This window comes from Nymphalis io, chromosome 25 (assembly GCF_905147045.1).
Source record: "Nymphalis io chromosome 25, ilAglIoxx1.1, whole genome shotgun sequence".
NCBI classification, from domain to species: Eukaryota; Metazoa; Arthropoda; class Insecta; order Lepidoptera; family Nymphalidae; genus Nymphalis; species Nymphalis io.
The window spans coordinates 1,741,742-1,759,074 of record NC_065912.1 but is presented as its reverse complement, the minus strand read 5'-3'; the positions used below and the strand labels follow the sequence as shown (position 1 = coordinate 1,759,074).

General features: G+C 31.8%; 1 protein-coding gene across 1 annotated transcript in view; it reads left to right on the top strand.

Annotated features, from left to right (window-relative positions):
- Nucleotides 1-1,229: 1,229 nt before the first annotated feature.
- The window catches only part of LOC126778259 (homeotic protein empty spiracles-like), a 35,854-nt gene continuing 19,750 nt past the window's right edge, over nucleotides 1,230-17,333 (top strand). Inside the window, exon 1 of the mRNA XM_050501748.1 lies at nucleotides 1,230-2,358. Coding sequence (XP_050357705.1) covers nucleotides 1,908-2,358 — 451 coding nt within the window. The 5' untranslated portion in view covers nucleotides 1,230-1,907. The remainder of the gene's footprint in view (nucleotides 2,359-17,333) is intronic.

Below are 17,333 nucleotides of genomic sequence, written 5' to 3'. Positions count from 1 at the left end.
TTCATAGGCTACGTATGTAACTATAAAAAAACTTATTTGTGTTTTTTTTCCGAAATTTATTGATGTTCTTTTTTTAAATCTCGTTTCTTGTAACTACATTTGGACGTAATTTTTTTTTGCACCAATATATTATGACTACGATGTTAGCTAGGCGCGGTGGAAGCGAAATATTCTGTAACAGTGGATGCATAAATGGAAAAACAATTCAGATGCTTTCTTTACATTACGACCTTTATGTGTCCGCGGAAAGTTGGTCTCTTAGATCAGTCATTACACAGGGGGTCAATTCTCCTGACAAACCGTTACTTTATTGCAATAGAATCGAAGCGTGATCGTTGCCGTTTATGCGTTTTTTTACTCTTTAATTTAATTATCGACTATTGGTATGAAAGTTAACAATTAAGTTTGGTTTTGACACAACGGTATATGTTAACATCATATCGGTTCGGTTCCGATCCGAATAAAATTAGCATAGTCGAGTTGGATTAGAATTGAATCGGGAACGTATCGTTATTGTTATAGGTTAGTAGAATTCAGAGGCGGTCATCTCCGTTGATAATTATCGCGAGGAGATTGCCGAGGCACAATGCGAAACGTCTCAATAATTGTACCTAGCTGTGTTTCTTTCAAAATTATTTAGAGGATTTAATGGTCTTTTTTTATTTACGATTTGGTATTCGATCATGAGGCATATCAACCTCTTTTCGGATCGCGCTTGGGTCTACCTATCAAGAGTGAGCCCTATATACCTTTAGTCCGGAACACATCAATACTGAGCAGTTATGACTGAATGAAATTTTACCTTAATATTTATAGGTATATCTATAGCAATTACTGATTTATTTGAAAGTTAATTCAAAAATAGTTTGTTAATATTCAATATCAGCAACAAAAATCAATGTGAAGTTAAATTGAAACGAACGCAATGAAAATGAAACGATCAATTATTTATCTGAATGGTTTCTTAAATTTATTACATTGTTTTACAGAAGCAATGAAATATATGCAGTTGTAATCAAATGTGCACCAAGTAGTTACATTACGTGACTGACGTTAAAATTACAATCAATATTATTAAATTGAAATCAATCGTCTCGTATATTACAAAACAATTTTTAATTAAAAAATCATACTATTTACAAAACACTGTAATATTTATGACGGCGTTAAATTTCCGTGAAATATAAACTTTATCGTATTTCATTAAAATTTAAATAAACAAGCGAACGGTGAGGTCGCTTCAGCCATTATATTATTGTCGATAAAAATTATTACGAACGCAAAACACCGCGGCGAATCAGCAATTTCGCACCGAATCGATTATACATCACTCGGAAACCGCTGAAAAACTTTATCTCGAGACATTAAGCTAATAAAGCATCTCAGTTAATTAAAGAGCATCGCTGTGTGGACGACGCGACCGGCTCCGACGGACCAAAAAAGACCAAAGAGTACCTCGCTAACCTACCCAATCGGTGCCTTAATTGTTTCATACCCGACCAAGTTCGAAAGCCTCTCAACCCCGCTTGAACGCGACGATTTTGTAGCGTCTCTCCATCTATCCGGTTGAAAATCACGAGTTTCGAACCGAATCCGCCCACTCAGGAAGGTTCTAAATTCAAATTCCACCTCTGCATACAGTTCAACCAATGAAGTTCTCGTAAGTTGTCTAACGAACGTTCTTAGGAGATCGGACGCCACCCATTGGAGATCGGTAGCCAATCGGAGGACGGGCGTCCATGTTCGTTATTTTTTTTTCGTTGGCCGGGCGTCGAGAGAACGCGTAGGGCTCATTCGGCCGCGCGCCGCCTAGGCGTTCGTATCGCGTGTTCGCGTAACGATGGATTGTGCTTGTGACATGTGGTATTGATTTGGTGTTATTTGTGACGGAACCGTTGTGTGAAAGCATGATGCCTCTCGCACCGACCCCTGTGGTGGCGGTGCCATCTAAGCCCAAGATTGGATTTAGTATAGACAGTATAGTTGGTGGTTCGGAGAGGCCGAAACAAACGTCGCCTCCGCTGGCGAGTCCTGGGTCGCCGTCGCCGGTGGCGTCTCCTCGTAGTCCATCCCCAAGGCCGTTATTGAGACCTAGTGCGTTGCCAGCTGTATTTCCAACTCCTGAATTAAAGAGGCTACCGTACTTAGACGCTCAGAGCCATCACCACCAGTTTCTGGCCCATTTCCAAGGAGCGGCATTGGCCGCGGCACTCGCTCATCAGCAACAAGGTTTTGGAGCTCCTCTCCCTCCACATCCACCCCCACATCCAGCAGCGCCTGTGCCTAGAGAATCTTACCAGCTCTACCCTTGGCTGATCAACAGACATGGCAGAATATTTCCTCACAGATTCCCTGGGGGTAAGTTTTATTTCACACTATGTTAAAATTTGATTGGAAGTTTTATTTTAATGATAGAGTCGATTGTAGAGCTTTCTAATTCCGTCGCTACAATTTGATTTTTATAAATTTTGTAGTTCATCGCAATCGGTTTTAATATAAGCAAGTAAAAAAACTTACCGGTTTTTATTAATTAGTAAATAAACGTTAACAAATATCTTTATTAGGTAACTGAAATTTACATAATATTGTCCAATTGTCATTTCAAACACACATCACATTCTGTAGCGCTTAACAGATTAAGGAAAGGATGAATATTTCTTACAGTGCTAATATTTTTGATCTGACCACTCCTCATCAGATCGCATATTTATCCACCTTCGTGCCTACTTAACATTAAAAAAAACTTTACATTACATTGATAGTAGAATAGTTTTGTTTTTTTTTTTTAAACGGATATTTCAATTTTATTTCCGAATTCTCGTTTATAATGTTTACCTATATAAGTTTTAGTTTTAAAAAAAAATTTAATCAATGTTTGTTTTTTTTTAATTCACTATACAGTCTTTGACCGTGAAATATTAAATTAAAAACTTGTTAAACATTAATACGGCTAATTTATTCATGTTTTACATAATATAATTACGTTTATAAATCTTTATAATTGTAGAATTTATTTAAGACTTGTTTTAAAATAATATAAAAAATAAGTTATTTTATAAACATATTATTGTTTTGTAAAACTAAGTACATACTTTTAATTTTCAAGCCTTTTATAAGTATTCATTGTTTTTGATAGTTGGTAAAATAATCAATTTTATTTTCTATTTTTTTTCGGTCCGGTCGATTAACTAAAAAAATAAAAATAAAAAAATATACCGATATCTAAGCCGCATGACAGAATAAATTATTTATCACAATTTCAAAAGAGGTTGTTATCGAAAAGTTGTCACTTCCCGCTAAAGATACATACATCGAATTAACCGCATAAAAAATAGTAGCTTATCCGTAACATGAGGCTATTAAGATAAAAATTTATCGAGAAGAAACATTTCAGATCGTTGTTCTCTGATAAATAAGAAAGTGAAGATTGCGCGGGAAACGATCTTTCTTTTTTTGAATTTTAATGGCGGCGAGTTAAATATTTGGGAAACGTCAAACCGATTATTATTAATACTAAGCTATATTCAAAACAATAATTTAAAAAAAATGTTTTTCTGGTGTTAGGTATTAGGGTTTTTTTAATATATTTAATAGCTTGTTCTTATTAACTTTGCATAAATTATAAATTTATTCGTTTTGAAAACTTGTGCTAGAATAAGCTATGCTCATCTAACAACATATAAATAATATAACAATATCATTAAATCAATTCCGGACATTGACATTTTTTGTCACTCTCCCGCAATCTTAAGAAATAAGTTACTTAATTATTATAAAATGCATGATTAGTTTTAATTAATACTTTTAATAATTTTGAATGATGATTTCGCCGATTGATTTTTTATTATAATAATGACATTATTTATTATTTAATTTTGACATTTTTTTAAAATAACTGATGATTTTTTGTTACTTTTAATTTGAATTTGATTAGATGAATCTGGAAGTGCTATGTACACTTGTAATTGATATGCATTAGATATACTATAATTGTTGTATAAATTAATCTTTTCAATGCTTTATATGTACGCTGTAAGTGTGCTATTATAACTAAATAAATAAATAAACATATATATACGGACAATCAGTAGGTATTTAATCTTATGTCTGTAGGACACCTAAAAGGCTATAAAAGTGCCAGTGAGCCAGTGTAATTACAGGCACAAGGGACATAAAATCTTAGTTCCCAAGGTTGGTGGCGCATTGGCTATGTAAGCGATGGTTGACATTTCTTACAATGCCAATGTCTAAGGGCGTTTGGTGACCACTTACCATCAGGTGGCCCATATGCTCGTCCGCCTTCCTCTTCTATAAAAAAAAAAGTCATAAACGACTAAAAAAGGTAAAATCGGAGCGAGTATCCATATTTATTATCTGTCAAAAAGTTATCGGCTAATTCTACGTATGTATTAACACGTTTGTGTATGTTATTTAGTACATATGTCTTTGATTAGAAGGTAACGCGTAATTATGTGTACATTTTAAAGTCTGTATTAATATGTATTAATTATAAGCTTATAGCTAAAGAGACTGGAGTTTTGTTTGAACATTCTCGCATTTTTTTTAAATCATAGTTTTTCTTTTGCAATTTATTGAATATAATATTACGTATTTTATAACAAATAATATTTTTTTTTTTTAGTTTAAAACTAATAAAATTTTAATTCCGTGTTCAATTGTACAAATGTAATTAAGGTATATACCAAATTCTATTACACGCTGAGAAGTCGTACGAGCGCGATGGAAGAAAAAATTAATAATTAGAGTAACATGTATTTTAAGTTGTAATACATTTTGATAATGCTTAACATAAATTAAGAAATGATATTTCTCCTTTTCACTTTTTAAAATTCAGATAAATATCACCCCTGACTCCAAAACCGCAATTATATTTGATTGAATACAACAATAACTCTTTGCTGTGACTTTGTTTATTCAAACCATTCATTACGCCGTCAATACGCCGCTATAGGACCCACGGCGTTGTTCCTTGTGCCCGTTCCGAATTACAATAGCTATTTAAAAAAAAACAAAAGAGCAAATGTTTGCTGTGACATCGTTTATGTGGTCTTCAATGAATTTAAAATGATTGTACTAATACTTTTACTGGTGGTAGGGCTTTGTGCAAGCCCGTCTGGGTAGGTACCACCCACTCATCAGATATTCTATCGCAAAACAGCGGTGAAGGGTGAGTGAGCCAGTGTAATTACAGGCACAAGGGATCTTAGTTCCCAAGGTTGGTGGCGCATTGGCGATGTAAGCGATGGTTAACATTTCTTACAATGCTAATGTCTATGGGCATTGGTAACCACTTACCATCAGGTGTCCCATATGCTCGTCCGCCAACCTATACTATAAAAAAAAACTAAATAGTAAGTAAACTTCGAGAACGTTCGCAAAACTAAACAAAATATCATCACAATTATATAAATGTTAAAGGAACGGACGCCATAAACATTCATAAATAACTATTCATTGTAGTTTTGGGGATAAGTTACGCGTGAAAATTAGACAAACTTTTTTTTTGAAAATGTATGATTAAAGGTACGGTGTTTAAAACATAAATACTGTCCTATTTAATAAATTAAAAACGGCTAAGTTTATAAACATTCATGTATAAACGCTATCGTTGCAGCAAAGATGATTAATCTGTAAATAAAATTTATATTTCTAGTTCAGCGCAATAAAATTAACAGAAGTCATGTAAAAAGGTTAGTTAATTCCAACAAACATAAATTCCTTATATTTATAAAGTGCTAAACCAGTTTTATTATGTGAAATAGTTCAATAGTGCTGTAATGGCTGTACAAACACAATCGTTAATCATTATATTTTTTATCTGTGCGTGGTTGACAGCAAAAAATATGGCGTTCAGAACTAATCTTGTATCAATATTTGTTGTGAGTAATTTGAATAATTACTTATCCAATAATATTAGATGCTGACAAGCTATTTATATTAATGTTTAGCAAAAAAGTGTAATGAGGGATGAAATTGGTTTTATCAGTTTAAGCGCTGTGATTTTTTATTACTTTTTTTTTTTAAATTTAGAACGTAATATTTAATTTATTGTTATTAAAGAAGAAATAAAGAGAAACTTAGTATTTGTGACTGTCATAAATTTGTTATTGTTTTTAAATTTATTCTGTAAAGGTAAAACTTCGTTTGTATGTGCCAGCACTGTAATAAACTTAAGCTCATAACGTTGTTAATTCTTCGCCAACAATGGGCCTTAAGACGTTTTCCCTTGTGTCTGTAGTGAATTGAACTAGCTAATAAAAAAAAAACATTAAAATTATCTTTGTCCGTTTTGATCTTGTATAAACGTCCTCATTAAAATCGTTTATTAACATTTAGCTTAACAATGCTGGCATAATATAATCTAATTAAAAAGTTATTTTGATATATTATCTGTGACCTGCCAGCACCATTTCGTAATTACTATGTCTTGTGTCAGATAACCTCTTACAATGTAACAATCGCTTCATTAGTTGTAATTATTTGAGATAACTTAATTATAACGATAGTATATTCAATAAACATAGTTTATTACGATTCAAAATCTCTTTTTCGGATGATTGTAAACAATCTGTCAGGTTTTAATAGTATGTTGCATATTTTATAATTAGCATATTTATCTGTAATAATATTATAAATTAGCGAAAGTAACTCTGCCGATATGTTACAGCTGAACCGATTTTTTGAAATTTTGTATTAGGCAAGCTTGAACCCCAATGTCTGTTTCTGAACCCCAATGAAGGACATACACTTTTTTATACATGCAGGCGAAGACGCGGTCGATAACTAGTTATCTATACTGATATTTTTTAATATGGTAAATAAATAAATATAACACAATGATCGTTAGTATCATTTCATTTCGATAAATGTAATTGAATTAATGACAAAAAGTAAGTACACAAGTAAGTTACACATGTTGTGATTCTTGCTTCTTACTTAACCAGTAGCTTTAAATTTTATTCATTCTTGTAAGATAATAATTCAAATAATATCAAGCACTGAATAAAGATTGGAATGTTCTTGAATAAAGTATAAATTTTATTTTGAGTTCATAAATGCATTAGAACTGTTTTTTTTAAATTATAGTGTTATATTATGGACAGTAACGTTAATGTTAACTTCTATCTTTTACTTTTATTAATAATAAAATTATTGAAAACAGTAATATTGGAATGGGGAATTAAAAACTAATTAAATTATTTTAAAGATGAATTAAAAATATTAAAAGCCGTTATGTATTTTTTTTCATTCAATAGAACAATAAACAAAATGTTGATATCGTTCCAAATTCAAACTCCGTTCCAGATTTAATTACTCGCTACTGTTCCCAAACCCCTCATAAAATTCTCCATTATCTGTGTCAACAAAAAAATATAACGATATACGTAATGTATAACGCTATAAAAAATATTGTTCGACAAATAACTGAGCGCCCTGCCTCAATTGACTACCACCCTTCTAACAACAATATTATTTTTATGAACAGAATAAAAATGGTTTTTAATCAAACCGGCTTAACGCGTCAAAATTGTCGCCTAAAAGAAAAAAAAAATACAAATGTAATATGGAAGCGGGTTGACAAAGAACTTTTGTGAAGGCGGGAATGAACGCCTGCGATTATCAGCCAGCGCCATTGTTGTTCCAAATTTGATTATTTCCTAGAGTTGGTAGCATTCTATCGATACTATTTTATCGCATCATGAATGTATACATTATGAAACAATTTGTAGTGTTTTTTTAATTATATCAATAAATCGCTGGTATAATTATAAACATCACATACTTTACTATTTGATGTCTATAAAATGAAAAAAATTACATACCTAATAAGTTAACCTTGGTTATCTTTGTTCCTATAATCACTGTTATTAGTTTTTTTCAACACATTATAGAGTAATTATAGTTTTAAATCGTTTAAATATATGGATAAACGTTGACATTTAAGGTTCCATCGATACTAATTGTAAACCTTAAATGGGACAAAGCGAAATTAGCTCGTGATAATCGTCCCCCATCTATCGATAGACGAGCATCACTACTCGTCCGCATCGTTAAGCATGTTGGTAGCTCGAAACGTCAAATCTTTCGTTACGCGCCTTTTTTCTTAATGACCGCGATTGTTACCGGATGTTTTTTTACAATATACCTCTAAAAGGATTGAATGGTATATAATTGGATGTAATTTGAGACTTTGTTGTTGAGTGAGCGAGATTAACAGGCGTCCTAAATTAAACTATTTATGTTCGTTATGTTGGCAGCGGCAGCCATCTTGAAACAAGATCGGTGGTTAGATGAAATGATTTACGTTTAGGAGCCGAGAATATTTATGATTAATTATTTTGTATGGATGCTGTGTTTAAGTGAAGTTCAAAAGTTCGTTATATTTAATAGTTGTTTACTCTGTTGTACGGTATAATTAAGTGTTTAACTTGTAATTGCGTGGAAATATAATAAGTGCCTACGTTCGTTTAAAAAATGTTATTTATTGCTAGTGTTAAGTGATTTATGAAATTTAAAAATGTTTATTTGGCCATTATTGTATTAATAGATACGAAAAAAACAATATTCCATTTTTTATTTTCTCTCGAAGCGTCATAATTAAAATGGAACAGATAAAGAATATTTTCAATGCTTTATCAAGTGGGATCATCAAAAAGGTTTTAATTAGACGAATTAAAACATCGTAACTAAAAAAACTTAATGTAATTTTTGTTTGTTACAACTTTACCTGTTAACAGAGTCATATATCACATAAAGTTCATGTAACTTTACTACTTTTTGATAAATAAATTGATTCCTAATACGGCTTGGACTAACGTACTAATTATCTTAGGCATTCATTTTTGATTTCTTAACTTAGCGTAAAAATGAAAGATTATACCAAACTAGACACAATTTAAATGTATAAAAATATGTCGACGTTACAAATAACTCGTTATTAATAATGAGAAGCAGTTATTTTGATTAATTCATTGATAAATTAAAAGGGTCTTCCGGCTATGAACGTTTTATTTAGCTGCGACCAATAGGAACGCTGTAAATCGAGAAAGTTATGGAACAGTCTGGAAGTCTACCTACATAAATATACTTCTCCGTTTTGTAAGTGAAAATTGTTTTTTGTTTGTTAAGATTCTGTCAAAATCGAAATAATATGCAACGATTTGTTATAACGTTTAAATTAAACTTTTTTTTTTCATTTTTATTTAAAATATGAAAGCTAATGTGTAATTGTGAATTTAATTGCAACGATTCAAAGTTTAAGTGAAAACGTTTTGGTAGTAGAGTCGTACGTTAATATATATATTTTAATTTAATTAACAGTAATAAGGCATTGGATAAATGTGTCACATGACGCTTGCAATGCGCTGTCAACGAGTGGGCTTAAAAGAGTAAGTCCCTTGCCATATTACGCTTAGTCACTCAAGTTACATGAGCCGAGATGGCACTGTGGTTAGATCACGTGATTCTTAATCAAAGATCGTGGTTTTGTCCGAGGCAATTTATTTTTTAAATGTTTAATTTGCGTTTGAAAAAAAACTTCGTGAGGAAACCTGCATTTCTCGACCTTTTTTTTTCACTGGGCTGTTTCAATTAAGCAATCACGCAAACATCAAAATGTTTAGAAATGACAGAAGCATTTGACATGTCATGTGACCATAGATATACGAATGAAAATTTGGTAGAAATGGCTTCACTAGAACCGAATAAAGATTCACGTGCTATAGAGAACCACGGAAATAATTAATATATAATACTTGATAAAATAGCTGATTATTAGTAGCCGTTACATTTGACCTTTGGAATTTAAGAATTTATTATACGATTATATAAAAACAGTTAGTCAAAGTAAAAAATAAAATACGCATTACAAATTTATAGAAAAAAAAACGCCGTCCAAAAGATCCAAAAGGTCGAGATCTAAAAGGTCCTGTGGCATTGTACCCAAGATGCTGGCACTATTGCCTCTCTGCACCGCTAGACTCAGCCTTTAGGCTAAATATGCGCTAGCTCTTGGGTCTCCAGAAGCGAGGACCACTTAGTGAGATTTTTTATATTATTTTAGTATCAAATGACCGTGGACCTAATGTTTCAAAGCCCAGCCCCGCAAATTCAATTCAATTCAATTCATATACGATTTGTTTATAGTAGCTATCGTTAGAGTTTGGCTGGAACAGATCACTACTTCCATGAAAAGACCGCCCCTTGCGAGCTTTTATATTATATATATATTTATATATATAAAATAAAAGCTCGCAAGGGGCTATTAAATATATATATATATATATATATTTATTTATAGAATAGGAAGGTGGACGAGCATATGGGCCACCTGATGGTAAGTGGTCACCAAACGCCCTTAGACATTGGCATTGTAAGAAATGTCAACCATCGCTTATAGCCAATGCGCCACCAACCTTGGGAACTAAGATGTTATGTCCCTTGTGCCTGTAATTACACTGGCTCACTCACCCTTCAAACCGGAACACAACAATATCAAGTATTGCTGTTTTGCGGTAGAATATCTGATGAGTGGGTGGTACCTACCCAGACGAGCTTGCACAAAGCCCTACCACCAGTAAAAGGTGGAGGAAAATATCGCGAAGAAACTTGAATGTCCCATCAAGTCACAAGGAACCTTTGCCCAGCCGTGGGAAACATACGAGCTGTTAATTTAAATTATTATTTTAAGTAAAAAACATTGGAAGAAATATCAACATCTTGAATGATACAATAACCAATTTAATGACAGTTTTATTCTTACGTATTTTTTCAAGACATTTCAATGCAGTAAATGATTCGTTCATTTAAAAAAAAAGATTGATGGCGTATTGGCGATGTGAGGAATGGTTAATATTTCTAACATTTTACCATCAGGTTCGTTTGCCCGTTAGCCTACAAATAATTTAAAAAAAAAGAGATAATACAATCCGGCTATGTATCTCCATAATAATAAGTGAAATACATTATCCTCCTATACTTCTGTATTCGGTTAAACATAAGATATCAAATATTGATAATACAAACGTCAATGGAATTATCAGAATCGTTAAACTTCCAATTTATGTAACTCTTGGCTCTAAGGTCACTGATAATAAATAAGAGCACGCACATATTTTCGTTGTTATATTGAAACTAGTTTTCTCCCACGGCTTCGTCTGCTTGTTAGAGGGGTAGGTGGTAGGTATAAAAAGAGTCCTTATTACTTCGAAACCACTTATTTTTTTATTACTCACTTAATTCTATTTCTTAATCTATGTGACTTAGTCGCGTGCATTATGTTTATATTAATATTTTAAATGCGAAAGTAATTCCGTCTGTTTGTCGCGCTTTCACGTCTTAATTACTGAACCGAATTTGATGAAATTTAGTATGAACCCCAAGGAAGGACATTTTTTTATGGATAAAACCTGCCCTCCCCTAAAACGTCTCACAACTGGGTCAAAGACCTCTTCTCAGGAGCTTATTTAAAACAGTGCTCCATTGCGGCTCTTATTTTAAATGAATTGATGATATGATGCCTTCACTTGGTGGTAAGGCTTTGTGCAAGTTCACCTGGCTAGGTCCCACCCATCTATCACTTATTTTACCTCTAAACATGGGTAAGCCATTCTTCCGAAATTATAATCATATATATACTTAAAATTAGTTTCTCAAGTGATATTGAAAAATTGAAGTTCTTTTAATATTTAAAAATACCCTGAAAACCGGGACCCTTGAAAAGCTGGCAACTCTACTTTAAATGTCATTAAGGAGTTAAATATAATTTAATAAACACGTATTCGTAATTTATAATCCTACAGGTTATGTATAATTTTTGACAGCCATAATGATCTTTTTGCGTGTTCACCCTGAAGAGTTTTGTTAATAATCCGTATGAAATGGCATAATTATTAGTGTCAAACTTTACATCTTTATAACTGTTTTTTTTGACATGCTCGTTGGTTAATTGCGTAGCTTTCAAAGCTGTTGGTCTCGTGGTAGAATAGCTATTGAGTTTTTCTACCGAGATGCTCGGAGTTAGGTATTTCTTAGTGTTTTAATATCGTGCCTCAGAAAGCGCGTTATAATTGTTTGGTCTTGCACTTAATTTCTTTTCAGTATGTGTATTTCTATGTTAATCAATTATCCTCGAACTATGGGATTCTAATGAAATGGGGTACTTTTTATATTTTAACGTACGCCTAGTTGTATCACAATCGTGAAATGTTGTAAACCCACATACGTTGATACGCTATTTTGATCCATGTACCCTTTTATTTATAATTATTATAGTCAATGTCGCTTATCACGTTTTGACATTTCACGATTGTGTTTTGCGGTGTTTCAAGTTTGTTCTTACAGAAAAGCTACTGCTAGTTTTTAATTAATTTATATTTTAATAAACAAACATACATCGTTTCTTTTTTTAATGTACGTAATATAGTTGTATCCTTCTGTCACTATGGAATGTGAATTGTATTTTTTCTTTGTTACAAACAAATGTTTATGTAATATTTATTGACAACTTGTTGCCTTATTTGTTTCTATATGTGTGTTGGTTGAATTGTCGAGGTGTCGTATCCGCTCATGTAATTGAATAAAGAATATTTTGTGTTTTTTTTAATTAAGTGTTTTTCGTCACTGTTCAATAAATCCGAAATAATTAATATATATAAATATTAACTAGACTTAAAACCTCTTTGATAATAATGTAATTAATAATAACCTCATTAGTTGAAATAGAATAGTAAATTTATAAATGGAATGTCATGTTTTAAAATATATTTAAATTTAGAATCATCAAAAGGTCCAATTTTAATTTTGTTTACGTAAATATAAAATAGGATAATGATTGGGCATTATTAAAAATTTGAAAACAGAATATATAATTATAATATGATTTAATGATAATTATGAATATGCATGCTTCGATATTTTTCTGTACTCTCATTTCTCATTTATTTTATCGATAGCGCTAAAGGTCTTCAGGGAAAACCAAAAAAAAAAAAACGAATTTTAATTTAGTTTTATTTATTTTTCTATAGATATTGATAAGCATGTTTATCGCGATTAATGTTATGAAAATACATTATGTACGAATAACAATGTCTCGTTTATTTAATTATATTTAAAGACATGTTTTAAAATTGTATTGTCGAGTTTAGCTCAAAAAGAACCGTGGTGCTAGTCTGTAAGAAAAAACGCGTTACTCACCGCAGCAAATGATCGTAAAATATCCGTGATATGCAACATTGATTATAATAGTTATACAATTTAAAGGACACACGCATCAAAATAGTATACCACGATAAGTCGGTCGTCATAATTTCACGGGTGAGTAATAAAGTGAGTTCTTACAGATTAACACTTCTGTAGTGCTATTCTTTAAGAACAAACTCGAAACTTTTTTTTTTTTTTAAATGTATAGGCTAGCGCTTGACTGTTATCACACCTGATGTAAAGTGAGCACTCACCGCAGAAAACGGTCGTGAAATATCAGAAAATGATATTCGATATTGACAATAATAATTATAAAATTTCAAGAATACACGCATCAAAATAGTATATCAACATAAGTCGATTGAACAACATTTCATGAAGTAAATTCTTACAGAATAGCACTGCTGATATTGGAGCAATTGATAGTGGACTCCATATTGGATACTATAATGAGTGAGAGAGATGGTTGTAGTACATGTATCATGTTCTCTGTCTTTATGTATTTAAATATAAACTGAATTACATATTTATATATTGTATTTGATTCAATAAAAATATAATCGGTTTCAGAATGTCATTTTTATTTTTTGGTAATAATATAAAAAAATAGTTTTCACGCGCTTTTTTAATAAAAGAAAACTATACGACTGTAATCGAATTAACAAAATATGATGTATTGTTTTAATTAAATTTAAAATATCTCATAAGTTTATTACATTAAAGATATTAAAATGAACAAATAAAAAAATTATTACTTCTACTGGTGAATTTATTATTATGAAGAAGAAAATTCACTTGTAATTATAACGCTAACTGTGGGAACGAGTAATTACTAATTAGGTATTTTTATTCGAACATATATTATGATTTAATTTTAATATGTGTTAAGTTGTTAAATTATATACTTAATTATGTTTTCATTGCATTCATATAACTCAGTGAATAGGATGGTAGGATCGTTTTTTTTTTATAGGATAGGAAAGCGGACGAGCATATGGGCCACCTGATGATAAGTGGTCACCAACGCCCATCAACATCGGCATTGTAAGAAACGTTAACCATCGCTTACATCACCAATGTGCCACCAACCTTGGGAACTAAGATGTTATGTCCCTTGTGCCTGTAATTACACTGGCTGGATCGTAAATAAAAATCTCCTAGTCATAAGTTTGGTTTTACTAAATTATCTAATGCCTTTCTTGTCAGGCTTTTATTAAAAGATAGACTGGTCTTGATGTCAGTGTGCCTTTCAATAATTACACGAAACATGTTGTTACTTGAAATACATAAAACTTTTATTTGTATATTAATAAATTTTTCATTTTAAAATTATTTTTCTATCACTTAAAAAAAAAAACGAAAAATATGAAATGTTTTAATTCGAATATAAAAAAGGTAATAAGCAAATCAAAGCATTACTTTGTCGTCAAAAACGTTTCATTCTGAATCGTTACATACATAACGTTGCACTTATATAATAAATCTCATTGCGTCCTAAGAAATTAAGTCTCTAAATCGTCTTTACATCGTTCACTTGCCCATTAAAAGTTATCCTACACCGTGCCGACGGTAAGCGTGGGTGGCGCTGTGGCCTTATGTTAATGTCCGCAATTTGCTAATATTATTGCACTGACTATATCATTCGTAGACCATTTAAAGTGTGTCAAAAACTTTAGATAATTATATTAATTGAAACTTTATGCATTTATGTTTTTAATAAGTAGTAGGCTTGATGGCACACCCGGAGGTCCTCGGTTCAATTCACAGGTCAGGCCAATAAAAAGTTATTGGGTTTTTCTGTCAGAAAATTCTCAGTAGCAGACCGGAGTCTGGAAGTTGGAAGTGTGAACACTTCCGTGCCTCGGAAAGCGCATAAAGCCGTTGGTCCTGCGCCTGAACTCTTTCCGGTCGTGTCGGATTGCCATCCCATCGGATTATGAGAGTTAGGGAATAGAGAGTGCACTTGTGTTTGCGCACACATTCGTGCACTATAATATGTCCTGCGTAGTTGGCTAATCTCTTTTGAGATTGACCGCCGTAGCCTGAATCGTTCGGAGGATATTTTTATTATTTGTTTTTCATTAATTTGAATTTGATTGATTGTTTTTGACGTATTTAAGAGTATATGCATAGAATAATTGTGTTGTATGTTCAAGACTAAATAAGGTACTGTTTAAGTGTTGAAATTTTGAAAGTAAATTCATTTTGTCTTAGTTCTCATTGCATTTGTTATAAATAGAAACTCAACTGCATTTTATTTATTAGTTAGCTCCTTTTCCAAACAAATAAATATTGAAACAAACAAAATTATTCATACGCGGGCAGAATATTTTTTTTTTTTTTATAGAATATGAAGGTGGACGAGCATATGGGCCACCTGATGGTAAGTGGTCACCAAGCGCCCTTAGACATTGGCATTGTAAGCAATGTTAACCATCGCTTACATCACCAATGCGCCACCAACCTTGGGAACTAAGATGTTATGTCCCTTGTGCCTGTAATTACACTGGCTCACTCAACCTTCAAACCGGAACACAACAATAACAAGTACTGCTGTTTTGCGGTAGAATATCTGATGAGTGGGTGGTACCTACCCAGACGAGCTTGCACAAAGCCCTACCACCAGTATGAATTAACACGGTAATTATTCTGAGTAAAATTTATGTTCGAACGAATCCATAGAGAAAATCTATGGTTTTAATACTTGGTAATACGATAACGAAACTTTTAATTATAATATTAAAAAAAACATCCCTCATACATGACCTATCAAACCGAACGAATCTATTAGAAGTTTCTAGAACATTGCCAGTATTAATATAAAACCTATTTAATGATGATAATAAGGCTTAAGCCTAGTACACACGTTTGTTTTTATACACGTTTATCTACAATCTACAAACTGGAATTATCTGGTTTTTACTTAGCAATATAATATTTTCTACGATAATTAACTAACATTATAATACGAAAACGTTCGGTTAGATCCTTACTCATCAGCGTTAAAGTCATGAACAACATGCAATTTATAAAACAGTATTATTTCTTTCCTTACTTAATAATTCTTCGTAAAATGTATGTATGTAAGCGGTTGATAGATTAACCGGCTGTTGGTCGCTTAGCGGTAATCTTTGCTTAATTTAATTTTAATAGCTGACCGCCATTACAAAGATACTCCGTACGAAATAGCCTGTTATTATATTTGCAAGCTTTTAGAACTTGAAATGTTACGGAGATTATGTTTAATGAACGTACAGATAATTAATGTATTTAATATTTTGTATAATTAACATAAATGTTTGTATAAATGTCAGTATAATTGAAAATGTCTGAATGTATTAAGTTTGTGTTTAATCAATGTTTTATGATGATTTATAACTTTAAATATAACTAATAATGTTTCGATAAATGGTTTAATTATTTAATTAATTACAAATGAACCTTAATTATATTTAATTAATTTATGCGTACATAATGCACGTAAACACGTTGGTTCTGCCTGAACTCTTTCCGGTCGTGTCGGATTGCCATCCCATCGGAATATGAGTAAGGGAATAGTGAGTGCACCTGTGTTTGCGCACACACTTGTGCACTCTAATATGTGCGCAGGTGGCTAATCTCTTCTCGGATTGGCCAGCGTGGTCAAAAGCAGTCAGGAGGACATCATTCACTGTTAGCACGGCTTTCAAATGCTTTCAAAATATTTTATAGGTTAAATCTTTATAAAGGTAGACAAGGAAAAGACATTTCAACTCATTCAGTTTCTCCTCTATTTGTCAAATTAATGTCTAATTAATCGTTATATTTGTTTGGTAGTTATAAACAAACCCTAAAGTTATCAATTAAAAAAATAAGAATAGAAGAAAAAGTTCGAAATTAAAACTAAACATATGTTTTTTTTTTAATTTTTAATAATGGTTATGGTCTTATTATTTAATGTTTAAAGTTTCATCAAAATCGATAAAGCGTTTGAGATTATTAATATGATAGTAATTATTATATGGATATATCATGTGTTACTTACGGTATAATAAACTACCCTTAAAGATCATGTTAATGGCTAACTTTAAATTCTGCATACCCTAAATCGGGTCAATAAGAACTGCTGGGTT